We start from the raw sequence: 24,714 nt of genomic DNA, 5'->3' as shown, positions 1-24,714 counted from the left end.
CATAAAAAAGTCCTTTGCAGGAACATGGGTGGAGCTGGAGGCCATTATCCTTGGCAAACGAATGCAAAAACAAAAAACCAAATACTGCATGTTCTCACTTACAAGTACATGGACACACAGAGGGAAGCAACAGACATCGGGGTCTTTTGGAGGGTAAAGGATGGGAGGAGGGAGAGGATCAGGAAAAATAACTAATGAGTACTAGGCTTAATACCTGCATGACAAAATAATCTGCACAACAAACCCCATGACACAGGTTTACCTACATAACAAACCTGCACGTGTACCCCAAACTTAAAAGTAAAAAAAAAAAGAATATTGAGAATGAAAAGAATAATCAAAATATACAAAAATACTGTATTTAAATGAAAATGCTTCTAAGAAAAACTGAAATTATTCTAAAATTATATCTAAAAAATAAGTACAACTTCATTAGCAAAAACAGAGATATTTTGCTTCAAAAAGTCCTTTAAAAAGTGACACTTCTTAAACATTGCAAAAATTGAGAAAACACTGCCACAATCAACTCACATTGTGCCATTTACTATTGGACATATAAGGTGTAGATACACAAAGCAACTAAATAACAAATAAGTTTTTCGATATTAAAGGCCAAAATGAAGCATGTAGACCACAGGAAATCAGTAAATCAGTGCAGGAAAGATTAATGTGATGAGAAAATGTCAGACGAGTTGAGAAAAACTCGTCTGACGAGTTGGGTCTAGAATTGAACCTTCAAGAATGGATAGAAGAGACTATAGATGAGAAAAATGTCAGACAAGTTGGGTCTAGAATTGAACCTTCAAGAATGGATAACAGTTTAAAAGGTAAGATACTACTGTATATTAGAACATGAACACTTGGATATACTGTTTTAACTTTAAATCTGTAGAAATAGATGGCATTTTTACTATTAAGTATATATATATGTGTGTGATATGTGTTTATAAAGTTCTGATTTACTGATAGGTTATGAAGAGCAAAACAATCTGTTAAAAATGATAAGTTAGCCTGATCTCAAGATGAAAACTAGTCAAGAAATTCAATCTCACATCTCCTAGGAGAGGTACAGTCTAGATGACATTATGAGTTATAATGAGGTAGAAATAAAGAAATTATAATAAAAATTAGTACACTAAGTTGGGACATCCAGTGACAGGATTCGATGTACTGGGGGCACAGTTAGACAAGCAAACAGAAAGAGAAAGGAAGTCAAAGAATCTCAGCCAGGCTTCAGCTAATTCCTGTCCCTGACACCCTACCCACCACTGAGAGGAGAGGGGGTAACCAATCTAACAACATTCACCTAAGAAGAATGATTTGTAAACTATATGTGCTTTTTAGAACAGGGAGCCCTTCTTGAGGACTTAAAAAATGGCTTCGAGGAGAGGAAACAGCAAGTGCAAAGACCTGAAAAGGGAAGAAGCCTGGCATGTTTGTTACAGGCACAAGAATAAGCGAGCAAATGTTCGTTCACAAAGCACCTAACACAGTGACTACAGCGGTCAGCACAAAGAAGCCACTCAATAAGTGTTAGTTCCTTTTCTTTCCTTCACTTTGTGAGAAGTCAGTGAGACTATGCCATTGTATTTGAGGAAAAAGACAAATGCCAGAGGAAAACAGAGAGTTAGCCCAAAGGGAGGAAAGCATGTTCAGGACCAGAATGGACCCACAATGAGAGAATGCACCAATCTGTTAGTAGCCAGTCTATGTCCTCAGGAGGGAAGAGCATGCAAACTGACAACCATGAATAGCATGCTTTAACAGAGGTATGAACTGGATGCCATGAGAACACAGGAAAGGCACTTGACTTATCTGGGGATGGTCAGAGCAGGCTGGTGTAGTCCTGATGCTGAGTTTGGCCTTGAAGAACCTCTAAGCAGGACTTTGTGCACTGAGCCAAGACAGGGCCAGTGAACCATCCACGTCCACCTGCACCAATCCCTACTCATCACCTGTTCTCCCCAAGCACTTTTGTTTCTATCTAAACGTAGTATTTACTTCTGAAAGTCTTGTCTAAAATTATTTGGGGCTTGTCTGCCCCCTACTATAAGCACCTCAGGAGACTGGGGCTAACTCTTTAACCTCTGGATTTTAATTCCCTAGTCTAGTAGCACAATATGGTACCTCAGGCACTGGCTAAGTGTTAGGTGAAAGAACAGCTATGTACCACAGAGTAATCATTTCATTTGCTGGGTAATTTTCTAAGACATTTACACTAACCCATCTTTTCTGGGTAAGCACATAGAAAAATGGCTCTTAAGTCAACCACTCAGTAAGGAGGCACATCCTAGGTTTAAAAGAGGTAAAATCCCTAAATGAAATTCCCTAGAATTTTATTTTTTAATTTAACTTTTATTTTAGGTTTGGGGGTATGTATATGTGAAGGTTTGCTACATAGGCAAACTTGTGTTACCGGGGTTTGTTGTACAGAATTTTAATAAATCCTACGAAACCTAAAGATTAATTGCAATGGGATTATACTTTGGCAGTCTGTGATTTTAAAAACAGATATAAATCCTGACATGCTCATGGGCAAATGCATTATTGGACTTCGAAACACACACTTAGGAAGGCAGATCTGTACCTCCCATATCCAGATTCTTCCAAAGAATCCATGAATCAGACAAAGGCTAAAACCCACAGAATCTGGAAATAGATTAGAGTGGAGGGAAAGAAATGGGGAGCACTATAACTACCCGCATTCTCTCTCTTCTCAAATAGTCTAAGAATCCTAAAAATGTTTTGTGCAGAGAACAGCGACCTCACGTGGAGCCAGTTATGTGGGAAAGAAAACCCCTGCATTTCAGCGGGCCTGTTGTAGACCGCGGAATCCCTGCCTGCACTGCCCTCTGGTGGGCAGCTGACCATCCACTTTCACACCAATTTTTTAAGTGGTAACTTCCAGAAGGGCCTTGTTATCTACTTTTTCTTATTTCCTTCCTGTTGAATACATCAACTCTGTATATCCTCAGCCTTTATTACATTTAATAGTATGTCTCAAAATGGACCTCAGCATTTTGGGGATTCAAAATTTCCCTAAAGTTTCCCTCCATTAAAGTTTTCTCCACTGTTGATTTTTTCCCCAATTTTTAATTTAAAAAAATTTTCAAAGACAACAGAACAGTACAACGAACACCCATATACCCTTCATTTAGATTCACCAACTGATAATATTTTGTTGCATTTGTTTTCTCCCTCCCCCACTCCTGATAGATGCTTTCTTCCTCTGAACCTCTGAAAATGAGTTGCAGGTATCATCACACATAATCATAATATCGATACAATATTACATATGTACAATTTATATTCCAATTTTCCCCACATCTCTCTATAATATCCTCTATAGATGGATTTTTAAAAGCCAGAATCTAATCAAGGATCATGTATTACATATCTTTATGTAAAGATATGTTACATCTTTTTAAATCTTTTAATCTAGAATAGTCCATCAGGCTTTGTTTTTCATGACTTCATCATTTTTAAAGAGCCTACTTTTTATTTATTTATTTTTTTGAGATGGAGTCTCATTCTGTCACCCAGGCTGGAGTGCAGTGGTGTGATCTTGGCTCACCAGAACCTCCGCTTCCTGGCTTCCCGGGTTCAAGCAATTCTCCTCCCTCAGCCTCCTGAGTAGCTGGGATTACAGACGTGAACCATGGCACCCAGCTACTTTTTTTTTTTTTTTAATTTTTTTTATTTTTAGTAGAGACAGGGTTTCGCCATGTTAGCCAGGCTGGTCTCGAACTCCTGACCTCAAATGATCCACCTGTTTTGACCTCCCAAAGTGCTGGGATTACAGGCATGAGCCACCATGCAAGCCCCAAGCCCACATTTTTTTACGTAAATTTTCTTGGTGTTTCTATTGATGTCACTCATTTGACCACTGACTAGTAAATGCCTCATACGTGTCAGGAACTGGGCTCAATGCCTGAGGAAAAAGATAAATTGAAGATATATTTTGGAGCTATATTACTGGTAGATGGGATCAGGAAGGAGAGTAATAGATCCAAGTACCTTTAAGCAGATAGCTAGATGATGGTGCCACTTACTGATGTCGAGATGATTGGAGAAGAAACAGGTTTGAAGGGAAACCAAGAGTTCTGTTTACAACATGCCCAGAGAGGCCAAGTGAGAACTCAGTGGGTAAAAGAGCTCAGTGGGTGCCATCAGCACGTATGCAGCATTTAAAGCCATGGGACTGGGTTAAACCTACTAGAGAGAGTAGGGAGAGTGAAGAGAGCCCAAAAAAGCTAGCCTGAGGAACTTCATTATTTAGAGGCTGGATATGGAGAAGGAACCAGCTGAGAAGATTGGGAGGAATGGCTGGTGAATGAGAAAACCCCAGCACGGGGCGGACTCGTCAAAGCAAAGAAAGATCATCTGGGAAAGGAGAAAGCAGTCACATTCACATCAGATGCTGCTGAGAAGTCAAGTCGATAAGAACAGAGCATCTGACGACAGGCGCTTATGAGTGGCCCTTCTGTGGGCAGTCTCAGGGACAGAGTGGGGGCAAGATGCACAACGGAGGTGTCTGAAGTGCAAAACAAGTAGAATCCTGGATAAAGATGGGGGAGTGGACACCTCTGGTCCTCCCAAACATCTTACTAAAACCATAGTAAAGTTTTTTATGTTCGTTTTTAGGCTCAAGCCCCAAGAGCAAAAGGAGGAACAAAGAAGATAAAGGGGAAAAATAAAAACCATTTGAAACTGAAAAGCATGTGTAACAAAGCTGACGCCTAAACTGGCAATGGAAAAGTCAAGAAGCAATCCGATTTACACAATAGAACCTCCAAAACGGAATTTGAGAATTTGAGGCCCCGATACCTCTGTAGTGTCAGAAGAAGATAAAAAGAAGAGAGCACAAAAAGAAGTTAGCACAGCTTCTAAAAAGAAAAAAGAAAAAAAAAAAACAAGCATCAAACTAAAGACCTCGAGCAGAGTAACATTAGAAGCTCTCAGCAACAATGCTGGAAGGTGGAAGAGAATGACATAAGGCCTTCAAAATTCTAAAGGAAAATTCATTCCAATTCTTAATTCAATATTTATTTTGTCAATCAAACCTGAGGGTGGCATAGGACATTTTTAGACATGCATGGGCTTTAAAAAAAAAAAAAAAAATGACCTTTCCATGAACCCTTTCTCATGAAGTAATTAAAGGAAGTACTCTACCAAAACGAGGTCATAATCAAGAAACAGGAAATTATGGGATCTAGGAAAACAGGGAAACTGTCACAGACAGTATGATATAGGGTAACGGTGAAGGGAAACCACAGGATGGCAGCTGTAGTGCAGGCCTTGGGAGCATCCAGTCCGGACTAAAGCCATTGCTTCAAGATGAAACCCAGAAGAATACTTAAGGGATGTGAATGTGTTGAGAGATTTATACATCTAGGGGAAAGTCAGGGTTCAATTTATTACAAATTTGTAGTAAGAACTAGGGATTGAAAGAAGACGGAAAAGTCATCTCAAGTACTGGCAGAGTCTGAAGAAGCAAAAGGCCCCCTAGTTCAAATGGTAGAGGGAAAGGAGATAAATAAAATATCCAAGAAGAACAGGGAAGGAAAGGGAGCAGTAATTGGAGCACACAGGATTTCCATAGACCAGGCATGCCTCAGCCGGACTCCCTAAATGTACATATACATGCAAGTAGGTGCCTACAAATCAACATCACTGGGGAAAAGGTTTGTGTGTTTGTAGATACGCTGGGGCTTGGGATTTGGCAGGAGTTCGGGTGGAGAATTAGGATACCAAAAAAAGCTACATTGAAATAATACCTGTTAAGATAGAAGATGAGCTAAGCTGGCTCTCTTCTGAAAGTAAAGTGTCATTGTTCAAGCAAAAGCTTAAAATTTCAATATAGCTTTAACAGAGGTGACTTGGTATAAAGATGAGTATTTCTAAAATATATATGTGAAATCCACAATGGAATACAATAGGTAATCCACTTAACGGGCAATTCAGTATCTACTAACATTATCTCCTTTTATAATGACAGGCTAATTAATCACTCACTTTTCATCTGAGGGAGGAAAATCAGCCTTCTTGAAAGAAATTTTAGGTTGTATGACAGCTTCAATTCATGTTAAACTTCACTTGAACTTTCAGATTAAATGTATGATTTGTAAAGAGCACCATGAAGTTGCTTCTCCCAATCTAACAGTATTGCAAGCCTGCCTTCTCACTTAGTCCAGTAATCCCAGTAATTGGGTAATGCAGCCCAGAAGGGGGAAGTGAATCTCAAGAGAGGTCTGCAAGTCTATCCATTAGAGCTTCAGGGCTTTACTCTGGGGAAGCTTCAAATCCTCTGTAGAAGCAAGAAGAATGTCACCTCCAACCACACATTCTACACCAGTTATTAATATAATCGCTGTTTCTCTCACTTTATATACTTTGGTTTCCTTTTCCAATCCTTAGTCAACTACACCCTATATTGCTCTCTCCCATTCCCTGATTACACAAATCAAGGCTAATTAAGAAAGGTGCATTTCCTCGCCATGTGGTTCTTGTTTTATTCTACTTTCTGTGATGGGGGTGGGAGGGAGCTTCCTTAAATCCTTTCGGAACAAGGCAGACAATAAATGCATACATGTACACTAACAATCTTGAACAAGTAAGAGTAAAGATTATCCTAACAACTTTCATCTCCCCACCCTCTGCAAAACAGACACGTGCAGACACATGCAGACCTAGTTCTGTTTAGCTACCAATTTTAACATCAACCATTATGTGTTCATTTCTTTGTTATGAAATGGTCACTTATTGTGATGCTAAGATCCCTATGCCATCACATATTAAGCAAGGGCACCTTCTTGTAAAGGCAAACTGCAGTTTCACCCAGGATAACTTCAGGTTGCTAAATCTCTGCTGGAAACTCCTAGTTGCACTGGGCTGTATGACTGTTAGCGCTGCGTTAGGCCTGGGCCACAGGGCATATTAGGGACCAGGGCAGAGTCACAAGAGCTAAGGAGCGTATTGAAGGTGCTGGGTGCCAAAGAGAATAGGTAAGTCTGGGAAAGGGTCAACCCTCACAAGCTGGAACTACACTTCCTGCATGTCATCTGCCAACACAGCTCCCTCTCCTCTCCAGATACTCCTCAAAATCCACCTCTATACACAGAGAACAATGACGACCTGAATTTCACCTGCAGAGCAAGTCTACCCAATTATCTTTCTAAATGAAGGCTCAGGACAAGAGACAGCCCATCTTGTCCACTGTCTCTTTTGCTCATTAATGTGTCTCCTAATTCCTTCATAACCAATTAAAGGTAGAGTGTCCCTTATCTAAAAATGCTTGGAACCAGAAGTGAATCAGATTTTGTATTTTCTTAGATTTTTAAAATATACATAATGAGCTATCCTGGGGATGGGACCCAATCTAAACATAACAATTTATGTTTCATATACACCTTAGAGACATAGCCTAAAGGCTATGTCTTAAATACAATGTCTTAAATAATTTTGTGCATGAAACAAAGTTTGCATACACTGAACCATCAGAAAGCAAAGATGTCACTCGCTCAGCCACCCATGTGGACATTCCATAGTTGTTGGCATTACCACTTGTGGTGTCATGTCGTGTCCAAAAAAATTTTGGATTTTGGAGCATTTCAGATTTCATATTTTCAAATTAGGGATACTCAACCCATAATACACCCCCATCAACCAAAACAAGAATGCCCATTTCTTTCAAACACTTCCCAGCAACGGCTTTGGCAAATCTTTGCCATTCTAATAGGGGAAAAAAGGGAATCTATTTTCATTTTATTGCTTTAATTACTTGCAAGTTGAGTATCTTTTCATATTCAAACTTCTTTTTAGTGAGCTACTTGTTTATATCCTTGTCCTTCTTATTGGGTGTTTTATTTTTCAGACTGATTTTATAAGATATTTTTGCACGTAAGGATATACTGCTTTATCTGTTGTCCAGGTTACCAAGACTTTCACCATCTGTCATTAATCTTTTGACTACTTTTAAATTTACATTGTTTTAAATGTTTTATATTAGAAAAGAAAAAAATTAAGTCAATGGTATAAATTTCTATCTTATGAAGCTAGAGAAAGATGAACTGATTGCTATGGTCTAAATGTTTATGTCCTCCCAAACATTTAAAATTCGTATGTTGAAACCTAATCCTTTCTGCAACAGTATTCAGAAGTGGAACTTTTTGGAAGTGATTCAATCCCGAGAGCAGAGCCCTCCTGAATGGGGATAGTGCACTTATGAAACAGGCCCGATGAAGCCTTATTTGCTTCTTCCATCGTGTGTGGACACAGCAGGTCCTCACCAGACACTCAGTCTGCCAGTGCCTTGATCTTGGACTTACCAGCCTCCAAACTGTGAGAATCAAATGTTCATTGTTTATAAGCCACCTAGTTGATGGTATTTTGTTATAGCAGCCTGAACAGAATAAGACACTGATTAATCCAAAATGCACATGAGAGTCCAGGCACAGTGGCTCACGCCTGTAATCCCAGCACTTTGGGAGGCTGAGGCAGGCAAATCACTTGAAGTCAGGAGTTCCAGACCAGCCTAGCCAACATGGTGAAATCCTGTCACTACCAAAAATAGAAAAAATTAGCCAGGCATGGTGGCGTGGGCCTGTACTCCCAGTGACTGGGGAGGCTACGGTAGGAGAATGGCTTGAACCCAGGAGGCAGAGGCTGCAGTGAGCCAAGATCGAGCCACTGCACTCCAGCCTGGGTGACAGAGCAAAACTCCATCTCAAAAAGAAAAAAAAAAAAAATGCATATGAGGAAAAAAAATAAGCCTAAGAGCAGAAATTAATTAACCAGAAAATACACAATAGAGAAAATTAACCAAGTCAAAAGTTTATTCTTTCAAATCCCTAGCAAGATGAATCAAGGGAAAACGGAAGAGAACACAAAACACCAATGTCAGAAATAAAAGTGAGAATTTTACTACGAATCCTATAGACATCAAAAGGATTATAAGGGAATATTATGGGCAACTTAATGCCAATAAATTCAATAACTAAGATAAAATGAACAAATTCCTGGAAAAACATAATTTATCGAAACTGATTCTAGGTCCGCTGAAAATCTGTATAGCCCTATATCTGTTATGGAAAATGATTGATATCATTATCAAAATTCACCCCACAAAGCAACTCTATCCACAAAACTTTCACTGGCGAATCCTAGCAAACATTGAAAAACAGAAGAAATACCAATCACGTTATCACTTTCAGAAAATGAACTTTTTTTTTTTTTTTTTTTTTTTTTTTGAGATGGAGTCTCGCTCTGTCGCCCAGGCTGGAAGGCAGTGGCCGGATCTCAGCTCACTGCAAGCTCCACCTCCCGGTTTTACGCCATTCTCCTGCCTCAGCCTCACGAGTAGCTGGGACTACAGGCGCCCGCCACCTCGCCCGGCTAGATTTTTTTTTTGTATTTTTTAGTAGAGACGGGGTTTCACCGTGTTAGCCAGGACGGTCTTGATCTCCTGACCTCGTGATCCGCCTGTCTCGGCCTGAAAATGAACACTTTTTAACTCATTTTATGAAGTTGGAGTTATCCTGATACCAAAATCAGACAAAGACATTAAGAAAATGATAGACCAATATCCTGAATGTATTAATAAAAGCAAAAATCCTTAACAACATATTAGCATATAGAATCTAGCAATATATAAAAACAGTAATAAACCATGATCAAGTAGAGTATACCTCCAAAATCCAAGGTTTAACATTTGAAAGTGAATTAATGTAATTGGCCATGATATGCAAATAAAGAAAATGTCATGTGCAGATGTGGAAAAAACATTTGACAAAATTCAATATCCATTCATGATTTTATTATAAAGCCTCATCAGACCAAAGCAAGAAATATTCCTCAATCTGAAAAAGGGTATCTAACCAATAGCTTACATCATACTCAATAGTGAAAGACCGAATACTTTCCCTCTAAGATAAAAAACAAGACAAGAATGTCTGTTCTGGTCACTTCTATTCAACTTTGTACTAGAGGTCCTGGTCAGGGCCGTAGGTCAAAAAGAAAGAAATAAATGGCGAAAAAAATGGTTTAAAAAAAACGATGGGGAAGCAAAAAGTGTTCCTCTTTCTAGATTACACAATTTCAATTATCCCAAATTGGTCTACAGATTCCATAAAATCCAAATCATAATCCCAACAAGCTTTTTTGACAAGCCCACTGTAAAATTCACGTGGAAACACAAAGGTATAGAATAGTCATAATAATTTGGGAAAAGAATAAAGCTGGAAAACTTCCTGATATTAAGACTTACTATAAAACTACAATTATCAAGACAAGTTGGTAATGACATTTAAAAAATTAAAAAAATTAATCAAAGGAAAGAGTTTAAGAAAAGATCCACATTTATTCAGTCAACTAATTTTTTCAAAGGATGCCAAAGAAATTTAATAAAGGATAGGCTTTTTTACAAACGATACGGGACAACTGAGGTACAGACAAAAGTCAACTTTAATCTCTGCAGCCTCCAATAACTCCTAATGATTACTGTCTCTTGGCATTCATGTCCTTCATATGGTCCCCTCCCACCCTGAACAGGGCTAACCTGTGTTAAGAATATTGTAGAAATGATAGAGTGTGACTTCTGAGGCTCAGTCACAAAAGACACTGCAGTTTCCTCCTTGTTTCGCTTGTATAACTCTCTCTGGATGAAGCAGGCTACCGCATTGTAAGGACAGACACTCAAGAAGTCCTGTGGAAATGTCCATGATGCAAGAAGGCAAAGTTCCTTGTCAACAGTCAGCTCAACTTGTCAGGCACGTGAGTTAGCCATTTTGGAAGTAAATCTGCCATTTCTTTCAAGCCTTCAGATGACTGCAACCCAGTTGAATCTTGACTGCAACTTCATGAGACCCTGAGCCAGAATCACTCAGCTAAGTCACTCCCAAAATCCTGATCTACTGAATCATACATTTTTCCCTTTTTGAGGTAAAATGTAATAATTGTACATATGAAACACAGAGTGATATTTCAACACATGCATACATTGCATAATGATCAAATCAGGGTAATTAGTATATCCATCACCTCAAACATTTATCATTTCTTTGCACTGGGATCACTCAAAATCCTTTCTTCTAGCTACGTGAAAATGTATGATAAATTATTTATCTATAGTCTGCCTACAGTGCTATAAAACACTAGAGCTTATTCCTCCTATGTAGCTGTTATTTTATATCTGTTAACCCTCCCTCCCTATCATTCCCTCTTTCCTACCCTTCCTACCCTCGAATAACCACAATTCTCCTCTCTGCTTCTATAAGCTCAACATTGTTTTTTAGCTCCCACATATGAGTGAGAACATTTTTCTATGCCTGCCTTATTTCATGTAACATAATGTCCTCCACACTCATCCATATTTGCTGTGAATGACAGAAATTCATTTTTTCGTGACTGAATAGTATTCCATTGTGTGTATATATACCAGATTTTTTAATCCACTCACCTGTTAATGGACATTTAGGCTGATTACACATCTTAACTATTGTGAATAGTGCTGCAATAAACATGGAGGTGCTGATATCTCTTTGACATACTGATTTCCTTTCTTTTGAATATATAAGGGGACTCGATAAAGTTCATGGAAAATGCATATTACAAAAAAGCTATGGATTTCAAAAAATTTTTGCACCAAAATAAACTGATACTAACTTGCTATAACATGTCTGAACAGGATCTAGTTGGAAGTACTAGGAAGGGTAAGAGATCTGTTTGAAAAGAGCCCATCAGAGCAACATGAATTCTGCTAAAATTGAAACAAGAACAAACATCAAGTCTATGGTAAAACTTGGGTGGAAGAATGGTGAAATCATTGATGCTTATTAAAAGTTTATGGGGACAATGCCCCAAAGAAATATGCAGTTTACAAATAAATAACTTTAAGAAGGGATGAGATGACGTTGAAGATGAAGCCCACAGCAGCAGACCATCCATGTAAATTTTTCAAGAAAAAAATTCATCTTGTTTGTTCCTTGATTAAAGAGAACAGATGATTAACAGCAGAAATAGGAGCCAACACCATAGACATCTCAATTGGTACAACTGACACAATTCTGCCTGAAAATTTAAAGTTGAGCACACTTTCCATTTGACGGCTCCCAACACTGTTTCACCCAGATCAGCTGCAGACAAGAGCAGAGCCTTCTATAGAAATTTTAAACAAGTGAGATCAAGATCCTGAAGCATTTCTTCGAAGAACTGTATTAAACATGGCTTTACCAGTATGATCCTAAAGTCAAAGCACAGTCAAAGCAATAGCTACCAACAGATGGCAGTGATCCAATTAAAGCAAAGCAGACCAGCCAAGAGGAAAGGTCATGGCAACATCTGTGTGTGTGTGTGTGTGTGTACTCACTGCATTTTGCTCGTTGACTTTCTGGAAAGCTAAAGAACGGTATCTGCTTATTATGACAGTGTTTTGAGAGAGTCAGCCAACACTTCAGGAGAAAAATACCCAGGAAGCTCCATCACAGAGTCTTTCTCCACCTCAACAATGCTCCTGCTCATTCCTCTCATCAAACATGGGAATTTTGCAAGAGTTTCAATGGAAAATAATTAGGCCTCTGCCTTACAGTTCCAATTTTGCTCCTTCTGACTTCTTTTTGTTTTCTCATCTTAAAAAAAAAAAAATCCTTAAAGGGCACCTATTTTTCTTTAGTTAACAAAGTAAAAAAGACTGCACCAACATGGTTAAATTCCCAGGACCCTCAGATCTTTATGGATGAATTAAATGGCTGGTATCATTAGTTACAAAAATGTCTTGACCTTGATGGAAATTAGCTTGAGAAATAAAGTTTACATTTGTTATTTTTATCTTTTAATTCCATTTTCCCATGAACTTTTTGAAATCCCCTCATATACACACCCAGTAATGGGATTGCCAGATTTTTAGTTTTTTGAGGAACCTCCATACTGTTTTCTATAATGGCTATACTAATTTACATTACCACCAATACTGTATAAGAATTCCCTTTCTCCATATCCTCACCAGCATTTGGTAATTTTTGTCCTCTTGAAAATAGCCATTTTAACTGAGGTGACACGGTATCTCATTGTGGTTTTAATTTGCATTTCCCTGATAATTAGTGACCTTGAGTAATTTTTCATATACCTGTTGGTCATTTGTATATCTTCTTTTGAGAAATGTCTACTTAGATCCCTGCTCATTTTAATTGGATTATCTGGGGGTATTTGCTGTTGAGTTGTTGAATTCCTTGTATATTCTGGATATTAGTCCCTTCTTGGATGAAGAGTTTGCAAATATTTTCTCCATTCTATAGGTTGCCTCTTCACTCTGTTGTTTCTTTTGCTGTGCAGCTTTTCAGATTGATATAGTCCCATTTGTCTATTTTTGCTTTTGTTCCCTGTGCTTTTAAAGTCTTACTCATAAAATCTTTGCCTAGACCAATATCCTGAAGCATTTCCCGTATGTTTTCTTCTGGTAGTTTTACAGTTTGGGGTCTTGCACTTAAGCCTTTAATCCATTTTAAGTTGATCTGTGGATATGGCAAGAGAGAAGGGCCTTATTTCATTCTTCTGCACATGGATATCCAGTTTTCTCAACACCATTTATTGAAGAGACTGTCCTTTCCCCAATATACATTCTTAACACATGCACCACACCTTATGCCTAGTGTTCCATTATTGGAACTTGTGGGACTTATTTATATCCTACTGCTCAAGGTCATGGCAAAGGTCTGATTTTTCACACAAAAAAATTTGCAACCTCCAGCATAAATGGGTTAAGTAACACTGCCTTAAATTATCTTTGCCTCATTTTTTTTCTTTACCAAATATTATATATAGTAGTAGTAGTAACAGTGTGATCTCTTAGAGGTCTTATGAAGATCAAATAATAAAATATATGTAGAATATTTTGAGCTACTATTCTCATTATTACAACCTACTACAGTTTTTTTTAATTCATGGCATTTATATTATAAAATTTTATGCCTTTTTCTTATTTATTTATATTTTGGGCTTATTACTAAAAACAAAAGAAAACAAAACCTTTCTGCTTATATATTTAAATTTTAAAAAAAAGTTATTTAACTAACAACAAAACCAAGACTCAGTGATTCAATGCAGCAGATATTTTCAAGGGTGGTTGCCCAGCCCCAACCATTTGCTGAAACAAAGAGGATGATTCCACAGCTAAATCATTCCTGCCAGACCCTCCCTGGCCATAAATGATTTGTCCACTCAGGGGATGATACCCAATCATAGTTGAGTCAATCAGATACTTTCTCCCAGCACCTACACTATTTTTGGTAGTGCTCTGAGAGGGTTCTCAAACCTGTTATCTCTTTCCTGCTTTTCCAGAAGCTGAAGAGTTAGGATCTGCCAATGATACCATGCAACGGCTCCCCTAGCATCCCTCTGATAAATTTACCTTTTGTCTCTAAGCTGGCCAGAGTTAATTTCCATTACTTAGGCGGTGGAGAGGGGTCACAGCTGAGTTCTAGAACACACCTCTGTCTGTGTTAGAGCTCCTTAATCCACATCTATTGAGAGTCTACTGTTTGCAAGCCATGACCAGATATGTGCTGTGAGGATTACAAGGCTTTGACAGGAAAAGAGGGGGTGTGGCATTATGAGAATGGAGAACAGCAGAAAAACACAGGGTAGATACAAGGAACTGAAAGCAATACAGTTTTACTGCAGAATAAGGCATGTGAAGGCACATGGTTGATCCTCAATAAATGTTTCATGAATTGATATTAAATTAGATGTAAAACTAGATAGACAAGTTGAGGATAAAGAACACATGGCTTTGAATGCCAACCTAAGGGATTCAGAGTTTACTCTCCTCAGAATTGGGACTACTGAAGACTTCCGAGCAGAAGAGCCCTATAATATGAATTGTGCTTTCTGAACACTAATATCTCACGCAGTCCTCATGAGTGATTAGCTTTTTAATGAGCTGAAATTTGCGTTTTATTTATGGCCAGATGCGGCAGCTCACGCCTGTAATCCCAACACTTTGGGAGGCTGAAGCCAGGCATTTTAGATCAGCCCGGCGAACATGGAGAATCCCTGTCTTCTACTAAAAACACAAGAATTAGCTGGTCATGGTGGCACATGCCTGTAACCCTAGCTTCTTGGGAGGCTGGGGTGGGAGAATTGCTTGAACCTAGGAAGCAGAGGTTGCAGTGAGTGAGCCGAGATAGCACCATTGCACTCCAGCCTGGGTGACAGAGCAAGACTCTTATCTCAAACGGAAAAAAAAAAGTTATTTATGTTTCTAACTGGGAATATCTAGCAGCACATTTTACAAAAAATAGGTTTCATTTCAACGTCAAATGATACTTCTTTATGACTCTCATTAAAGAACTGAAAATACTTGCAAATACAGTATATTTGATAATTTCATCTTCTGATCTAGATCTAATCAAAGTTGTCAGCAAAATTAATTTAAGGTCAACAATTCTCTACTCATGTTAACCTGAGGGAGAGGTTATTGTGCTATTAGGACTATGTTATAACTGAGAAACTGTCAACTGCCTTCTCGTACTCCTCTAATGGAGACAACCCAAGTTTCAGAGAAACAGTTTATAAAGCACTCTATAACACAGTGAAGAGCATTATGCAAATATCTGGCATATGCAATCTTGTCAGCACGAAATGGGTAATTTAAACACAGTCCCTAATATCACTGTGGCACCCCAATTTAGAGAGCTATACTGTACCAACTTTGCTTTCCACCCACAGAAAGGACCAAGTATGAAGTTCTATAAACACCATTCCCCCTTAATTGAGGAACTAGTAATTGAAATACATACAAACTGATCGGCTTATTCACTATTTACATGGCCATTCAAAGTAATAAAATTTTAAAAGTAAATCTTATGTTGAAAAAAGAAGTGAAAAGCAAGATGTTATCCAACCAAATTAGATGTCTTTAAACAAAGTAAGTCTTTCCTTTCAAATAAGAAAGAGAACCAAAAAATTCAGCAATAGAAGTGTAATTCACATCAATCGCAGTGATGGTATACCATGGAATAGGAAAAAATAAGTTACGAGCCATAGTTCAAATTTTTTCACACCCCTGCCTGTACTGTAACTTGTGAACTCTAGAACTTTAACACTTTCTGAAAGCTGAAAAGAATCCAGTAACTCGTACAGAGAACCTCATGAACAGTTCCTGAGGTACCACAAGCACCTGTTTCCAGCATGTTCCAGCCATGGACTGTAAGTGGACCTGCAAATGCTGCAATATCCAGGGTACCAAAATAGGGGAAAGGCGACCAGGCACAGTCCAAGGGAGCTAGCTTACCTTAAGGCTGTGTTTGACAGGGATTTGGGAACTGGAGAGGAAGAAGGAGGAGGCAGGGTACAGCCTCTGCCCTACGGCCCCACACCCACCGGCAGACATCCATCCTCCCGCACCTCCCCCCCGCCCCCCTGCGGCGAGGGGTACTCACAGCTCTAGTCTCATACAGAACCAGCTTCTGGACCGAGCTGATAATGGGGGCGGCGGCCGAGGGCATAGCAGCTGCAAATGTGGGTCCCACAACAGGGCACGAACCGCCGGACCGCCCCAGGAGACTCGGCGAGAAAACTCCTCAGACCCTGGACATCAAGTCCAGCCAGGAACAACACCGCCTGGGCACTAAACCTATAGATGACCAGGTGTTTCCGGATTCCTGCGCCCCGCTTCCAAGCAAGCTCCGCCCCTCACGGCAGGAGCGGGGCTGGAGGACGTATCATAGAGAGGTCGGATAGAGGCTCCCGGGACCTGCGTGCTGCCAAGAGAGGAAGCGAAGGGCGCCATCTTTGGTAAGGACAGGAGGAAAACGTGGGCGGAGAAAAAGTCGACGGATTAGTAGAGTCTATTTATCTCCTCCCTCTCTTTGGAAAAAAGAGGAAGGTTTGGGATTGGGTAACTTCTTTTGAAAAGGATTCTCCGAGTTGCAGGATAGATCGTTGTGTTTTCCCTGCCCGCTGCTGAAAGCCGGCCCTCTGACAGTCCTTCACTGAGTATCAGTTTTCCCCTCACCTCTAATCCATGTTGTGCCTACGCTGTGTGGCCCAAGGAATTGTTTTAAAATCACCTAAAGCTGGAAAGTGTGGCTTTGCCACACGTTTGTGCCTGAGACTAGCCACTTGAAGTTTTCGACAGAGACTCTAGCGCAGTGTGGCGGAGCCGCGCTGGAAAGGAGGTTTCTTCATTTCGTGTGTGCTACATAAATAGGCATGCGTGTACCCCCCTTCCATAGTTGTGAAAATGAGTGCATTAGAAATATGAATGCCAAATTAGGTACAAAAGTGACTATTTCGAATTGGAACAGAAATGACAGTGAACTACAGCCCCGCCTCCCGAGGCCCCGCCCTCCAAGCCGCCGGTGCGCGGCGGCCCGAGGTCTCCCCGGCAACCTCCCAACAGCCCGGCGGAGCCCGTGGAGGCGGTTGCTGACCTGAGGAGGGTCCGCTGCGGCCAGGTAAGGAGGCTTCCCGCGGCCGGCTGGGTCGTGGTCCGCCCCCAGAGGCACCTTGGTATCTGTTGCACGGAACCCTGCCTCCTGCGGGGACCCCCGACCAGCTCCTTTTCTTGCAAAACGGTCTTTGTAAATTCACTTTTTAAAACCACGTCTCCTTTCAACGACTAAAGTATTTATTCCACAAATATTTACTGAACACCTACTGCAAGAGTATAAGATGTAGGGGAGAGGCCGCTCTCCTAACTTAGGCGGCAATGCTAGGTTTTCCCAGGAAACCTCTAAACCTCAGAATCCTCCGCTAGAGGGCTTCTCAACTGCTAAGTGTAAGGAAGCTTTTTAAAAAAATTACAGAATTATAGCATACACAGATAACATTCATGTAATACGAAAGATCATATAGTAAATTAAAACTTGAGAAATTAAAAAAATGTTAAAGAAATACTTAATTATATGTTATTTTGCGCTTTTTCCCCCCTGTAGTTTGGTACTCCTTTTATTAAGAACTAGAAAGATGGCCGTGTCCGTTCTGGCATTTTGAACTTGGATCTTTTAGCTGGGAAAAATAATTAGCTGCGTTCTGTTTCATAATGAAACCAACTCTTCTGAATATTAGTTAAATATTTGCACAGTGTTTTTATGTAGGATAGCAGCTCTTAAAATACCTTAAGGTTTCTAGTTTTCGATTATTATGGTTTAGCACTTCCATTTTAACTTTGTCTTAATTTCTTTCACCCAGGATCAGATCCGAAGACAAAACTTTGAGGGAAGGTTGTTTATACGAGACGTAATCCCAGGAAACAGCAGCAGGGAGGGGAAGAAAACTAATAAAGGGAATATTACCAAAGAAGTTTCTTTGTGGGCTGAATTCTCTAGGGAATACTGGGAGGCATGTCTCAGTTATCCCCTCTTAAGGGGCAAGGAAGCTGGAGTATTTATTCGCTAACTCCCATCAGTTATTGGATGAAGCCTGATACGGCAGAACATTGATTCCCTAGAACTTCCAGTCTACCCTATGTTCAGGGAGAGTAGGTTCTGGCAGCTGGAGAGAGCCCATAGGCAAAAAGTCGCACATGCTGACATTTTGGAAGTTGGGCTGGTCGTGCATAGAAAAGATGTATGTCAAGTGGGTATGGGGAAGGCACTAATAGCAGCTGCTACATTCCACCCTTTGCAGCACTCATGTCCACTCTTCCTCCACATGAAGTTCACCCCATCCCGCCCTAATTCTTTAAGGTAGTGGCTAGTCTCAGTTTTTAAAAGAAAAGAACTTACACAAAAAAGATGAATGGGACAAACTGCAGAATCCTCTACTGCAATTAATCCAAGGTCTGTAATTGATCATCTCCTTCCTCTACCATCATTCTAGATTTTCCTTTCTCTTGGCCAACACTTCTGCTGGTCTGTTGTTTGCCCAGTAGGATAACGAGCTTTCATTCCTGAGGAGTGTAAACCCTTGGTTACTGTGTCATTGTCAGGTTTTGGTTGCTGCAATTACCCATTCACTGGACGTGAAAGCATCAAGAGCTGTCTCAGAGAATCCCCTGAGTTCAAGAAATGCATCCCCTATCCCACCTATCTAGCAGTTTGTGGCCATACCACCCTGAGCACCCCCAATCTCATCCAATTTCATAGCAGCAACCCTATCTCCATCTGCCAGTGCAATAACTTATGGGCTTGTGGAGTCAAAAATGACCAGCAGTAGTTTTAAGATTTAACGAAACCTTTACTGGGTCCCCTGATAGAACCGTCTTTCCACTCCACCAGACCCAGGACCTCTTGTTCACAAGCGAGGTGCAAATTCCCCAAGTCAGTCACTGAGAGTATTAGTGAGAGCGGTCACTCCTGCTTCCAGCCCTTGATTCAAAGCATATTCCCCATCTTGAAGTACATTGTCTCAAATCCCGCACAATCCCAGGCTAGCACCTTAGCTGTGCCTTTAAGAGGCCATTCCAACATTCTGTCAAACCAGCAGCTTCTAGGTGAAGTGGTAGGTAAAAAGGGTCCTCCGATCCAAGGCAATATTATATGAGATTTCATGAAGATAAATGAGACATACTCTAAACCTTTAGATAGTGGTGCTGGCCAAGGCACTGCAGGTAGGAAAAACATGCCCGTATTAGGAGCACTTGTCACTTGCCCCTTCAGCAGTGAAGGGGTCTTGTGTAATCAATTTGTTACCAAATGAATGTTTTGTCTCCTAAAGGGATTGTACCATAGTGAGGGCTCAATATGAACAGGTCTCAATTTGTAATCAATTTGTCACTGAATGAATGTTTTGTCTCCTAAAGGGGTTGTACCATATTGAGGGCTTAATATGAACAGGTCTCTGCCATGAACAGGTACAACATTCAGCAGCAGTAGTGTAGCTAAACCAGCCTGAAAGGGGGCCTTGTTATGAGCCCATGCCTAGCCTTCATCACCTTCATCCCCACCACCATGCCTACTTCATTTACGAACCCATTATGCAATCATTGAGGTGACCAGAAGCAAAGATTGGCTTGTGTCTACTGGATAAATTATCCTATCCGCCTGGTTTTTTCAGTGCCTCTTCTGAGGTGGATGCTTTCTGAGATACAAATATCTATGTATTTTACATCCACTAATATTAGTTTTCTCTGCTGCATAGCGAATTACCACAAATTTAGCAGCTTAAAACACACATTTGTGATTGCAAGATTTCCACGGCCAGGGGCCCTGGCATCACTCATCTGGGTCCTCTGCTCAGGGTTTCACAAGGCTGCAATCTGGTGTTGGCTGAGACAGCTTTCCATGTCACCCACTAAATGGGTCAAAACAGTATTCTTAAGTGTGCTTCATGCTCTCTTTGAAAACTAAAGAGGCCTACAAAATACTGTGCCTCTTTTTTAGAGGTTGAAGGTCCAAGGTACAGTAACTCATCCTTTACCTTGGACAGAATGTCCTGGATCACTGGCCTTTTAAAACTTTACCGAAGTAATAAGACCTTCAAACTTTGTAGGTTTATCTCTCACTTTATACTGCTTATGTGTCTTTATAAGAGGATCCGGGACACTTGCCACTTCCTGCTCACTAGGTCTGATATTGTCAACATTGTGGATCAAGACCCCTTTATACTATATTGTCTCAAACAGCAGGAGAGTCCTTGGGTAAGACTGGATGTTCGCTGTCACTGCTCTAAGTGAATACAAATTGCTTCCGATCCTTTCTTCATGGGGATTGAAAAGAAGACTCACATTGCCAGATCATCAGCTGCATAAAAAATACAAGATACTGTGTCTATCTAGTAAAGATCTCATCCTTACAGCAGTTGCAACTGAGACTACCAGCTTGTTAAATTTGCAGAAGTCTACCCTCATCAGTTGTGCTCTAGCTTCTGTAAAAGCAAGATTGGAGCAATAAGCAGGATTATACATCTTTTAAATTGTTCGTATCACTCTTCATTCAGAATGATTTACTCTTGGTTATCTTGCCCAGGGGTAGAGGACCCAGTATGCAATGTCATGAGCTTCCACTTGGCCTTTTCTTTTTCTTATTATTATACTTTAAGTTCTGGGGCACATGTGCAGAATGTGCAGTTTTGTTACATAGGTACACACGTGGTTTGTGTGCCATGGTGGTTTGCTGCACCCATCAACCCGTCACCTACATTAGGTATTTCTCCTAATGTTATCCCTCCTATAGCCCCCCCACCCCCTGACAGGCCCTGGTGTGTGATGTTCCCCTCCCTACATCCGTGTGTTCTCATTTTTCAACCCCCACTTATGAGTGAGAACATGCGGTGTGTTTGGTTTTCTGTTCTTGTGATAGTTTGCTAAGAATGATGGTTTCCGGCTTCATCCATGTCCCTGCAAAGGACATGAACTCGTCCTTTTTTGTGGCTGCATAGTATTCCATGGTGTATATGTGCCACATTTTCTTAATCCAGTCTATTATTGATGGACATTTAGGTTGGTTCCAAGTCTTTTCTGTTGTAAATAGTGCCACAGTAAACATATGTGTGCATGTGTCTTTAGAGTAGAATGATTTATGATCCTTTGGGTATACCCAGTAATGGGATCACTGGGTCAAATGGTATTTCTGGTTCTAGATCCTTGAGGAATCACCACACTGTCTTCCACAATGGTTGAACTAATTTACACTCCCACCAACAGTGTAAAAGTGTCTCTATTTCTCGACATCCTCTCCAGCATCTGTTGTTTCCAGACTTTTTAATGATCGCCATTCTAACTGGCATGAGATGGTATCTCATTGTGGGATTTGTATTTCTCTGACGACCAGTGATGATGAGCATTTTTTCCATATGTCTGTTGGCTGCACAAATGTCTTCTTTTGAGAAGTGTCTGTTCATATCCTTTGCCCACTTTTTGATGGGGTTATTTGTTTTTTTTCTTATAAATTTGTTTAAGTTCTTTGTAGATTCTGGATATTAGCCCTTTGTCAGATTGATGGATTGCAACAATTTTCTCCCATTCTGTAGGTTGCCTGTTCACTCTGATGATAGTTTCTTTTGCTGTGCAGAAGCTCTTTAATTTAATTAGATCCCATTTGTCAATTTTGGCTTTTGTTGCCATTGCTTTTGGTGTTTTAGACATGAAGTCTTTGTCCATGCCTATGTGCTTAATGGTATTGCCCAGGTTTTCTTCTAGGACTTTTATGATCCCGGGTCTTACATTTAAGTCTTTGATCCATCTTGAGTTAATTTTTGTATAAAGTGTAAGGAAGGGGTCGAATTTCAGTTTTCTGTGTTTGACTAGCCAGTTTTCCCAACACCATTTATTAAATAGGGAATCTTTTTCCCATTGCTTGTTTGAAGTCAGGTAGTGTGATGCCTCCAGCTTTGTTCTTATTGCTTAGGATTGTCTTGGCTGTACGAGCTCTTTTTTCATTCCATATGAAGTTTAAAGTAGTTTTTTCCAATTCTGTGAAGAAAGTCAATGGTAGCTTGATGGGGATAGCACTATAAATTACTTTGGGCAGTATGGCCATTTTCACAATTTGATTCTTCCTATCCATGAGCATGGAATGTATTTCGATTTGTTTGTGTCCTCTTTTACGCCCTTGAGCAGTGGTTTGTAGTTCTCCTTGAAGAGGTCCTTCACATCCCTTGTAAGTTGTATTCCTAATTATTTTATTCTCTTTGTAGCAATTGTGAATGAGAGTTCACTCATAATTTGGCTCTCTGTTTGTCTGTTATTGGTATACACAAATGCTTGTGATTTTTGCACATTGATTTTGTATCCTGAGACTTTACTGAAGTTGCTTATGAGCTTAAGGAGATTTTGGGCTGAGATAATTGGGTTTTCTAAATATACAATCATGTCCTCTGCAAACAGAGACAATTTGACTTCCTCCCTCCCTATTTGAATACCCGTTATTTCTTTCTCTTGCCTGATTGCCCTGGCCAGAACTTCCAATACTATGTTGAATAGGAGTGGTGAGAGAGGGCATCCTTGTCTTGTGCTAGTTTTCAAGGGGAATGCTTCTAGTTTTTGCCCATTCAATATGATATTGGCTGTGGGCTTGTCATAAATAGCTCTTATTATTTTGAGATACATTCCATTAATACCTAGTTTATTGAGAGTTTTTAGCATGAATGGGGTGTTGAATTTTGTTGAAAGCCTTTTCTGTATCTATTGAGATAATCATGTGGTTTTTGTCATTGGTTCTGTTTATGTGATGGATTACATTTATTGATTTGTGTATGTTGTACCAGCCTTGCATCCCAGGGATGAAGCTGACTTGATTGCGGTGGATAAACTTTTTGATGTGCTGCTGCATTCAGTTTGCCAGCATTTTATTGAGGATTTTTGCATCAATGTTCATCAGGGATATTGGCCTGAAATTTTCTTCTTGTTGTTGTTGTGTCTCTGCCGGGTTTTGGTATCAGGATGATTCTGGCCTCATAAAATGAGTTAGGGGGGATTCCGTCTTTTTCTATTGATTGGAATAGTTTCAGAAGGAATGGTACCAGCTCCTCTTTGTACCTCTGGTAGAATTCGGCTGTGAATCCATCTAGTCCTAGACTTTTTTTGGTTGGTAGGCTGTTAATTACTGCCTCAATTTCAGAGCTTGTTATTGGTTTATACAGGGATTCAACTTCTTCTTGGTTTAGACTTGGGAGGGTGTATGTGTCCAGGTATTTATCCATTTCTTCTAAATTTTCTAGTTTATTTGTGTAGAGGTGTTTATAGTATTCTCTGATGGTAGTTTGTATTTCTGTGGGATCAGTGATGATATCATTTTTTATTGCGTCTATTTGATTCTTCTCTCTTATTCTTTATAGTCTGACTAGCAGTCTATCTGTTTTGTTGATCTTTTCAAAAAATCAGCTCCTGGATTCATTGATTTTTTGAAGGGTTTGTTGTGTCTCTATCTCTTTCAGTTCTGCTCTGATCTTAGCTATTTCTTGTCTTCTGTAGATTTTTAAATTTGTTTGCTGTTGCTTCTCTAGTTCTTTTAATTGTCATGTTAGGGTGTCGATTTTAGATCTTTCCTGCTTTCTCTTGTGGGCATTTAGTGCTATAAATTTCCCTCTACACACTGCTTTAAATGTGTCCCAGAGATTCTGGTACATTGTGTCTTCATTCTCATTGGTTTCAAAGAACATCTTTATCTCTAGCTTAATTTCGTTATTTACCCAGTAGTCATTCAGGAGCAGGTTAGTTTCCATGTAGTTGTGTGGTTTTGAGTGAGTTTCTTAATCCTGAGTTCTAATTTGATTGCACTGTGGTCTGAGAGACTGTTGTGATTTCTGTTCTTTTGTGTTTGCTGAGGAGTGTTTTTCTTCCAATTATGTGGTCAATTTTAGAATAAGTGCAATGAGGTGCTGAGAAGAATGTATATTCTATTGATTTGGGGTGGAGAGTTCTGTAGATGTCTATTAGGTCCGCTTGGTTCAGAGCTGAGTTCTAGTCCTGAATATCCTTATTAATTTTCTGTCTCATTGATCTGTCTAATATTGACAATGAGGTGTTAAAGTCTTCCACTATTATTGTGTGGGAGTCTAAGTCTCTTTGTAGGTCTCTAAGAACTTGCTTTCTAAATCTAGGTGCTCCTGTATTGGGTGCATATATATTTAGGATAGTTCGTTCTTCTTGCTGCATTGATCCCTTTACTATTATGTAATGCCCTTCTTTGTCTCTTTTGATCTTTATTGGTTTAAAGTGTGTTTTATCAGAGATTAGGATTGCAACTCCTGCTTTTTTTGCTTTCCATTTGCTTGGTAAATATTCCTTCATCCCTTTATTTTGCACCTATGTGTGTCTTTGCACGAGATGGGTCTCCT

General features: G+C 39.8%; 2 protein-coding genes across 10 annotated transcripts in view; one reads left to right on the top strand and one right to left on the bottom strand.

Annotated features, from left to right (window-relative positions):
- LOC105492057 (FIG4 phosphoinositide 5-phosphatase) overlaps positions 1 to 16,565 on the bottom strand; it is a 128,616-nt gene extending 112,051 nt beyond the window's left edge. The window contains exon 1 of the mRNA XM_011758912.3: positions 16,434 to 16,565. Coding sequence (XP_011757214.1) covers positions 16,434 to 16,499 — 66 coding nt within the window. The 5' untranslated portion in view covers positions 16,500 to 16,565. The remainder of the gene's footprint in view (positions 1 to 16,433) is intronic.
- LOC105492058 (adenylate kinase 9) overlaps positions 8,324 to 24,714 on the top strand; it is a 189,032-nt gene continuing 172,641 nt past the window's right edge. For 5 of the 9 annotated variants that reach the window (XR_003020488.2, XM_011758919.2, XM_011758920.3 and 2 more), the window contains exon 1: positions 16,795 to 17,450. The gene's annotated coding sequence lies outside the window, so the exon portion shown is untranslated. The other 4 variants (XM_071096283.1, XM_071096284.1, XM_011758916.2 and 1 more) reach the window with 4 other exon arrangements.

Source organism: Macaca nemestrina, chromosome 5 (assembly GCF_043159975.1).
Source record: "Macaca nemestrina isolate mMacNem1 chromosome 5, mMacNem.hap1, whole genome shotgun sequence".
Taxonomy (NCBI): Eukaryota; Metazoa; Chordata; class Mammalia; order Primates; family Cercopithecidae; genus Macaca; species Macaca nemestrina.
This window is presented reverse-complemented; position numbering and strand designations above follow the sequence as displayed.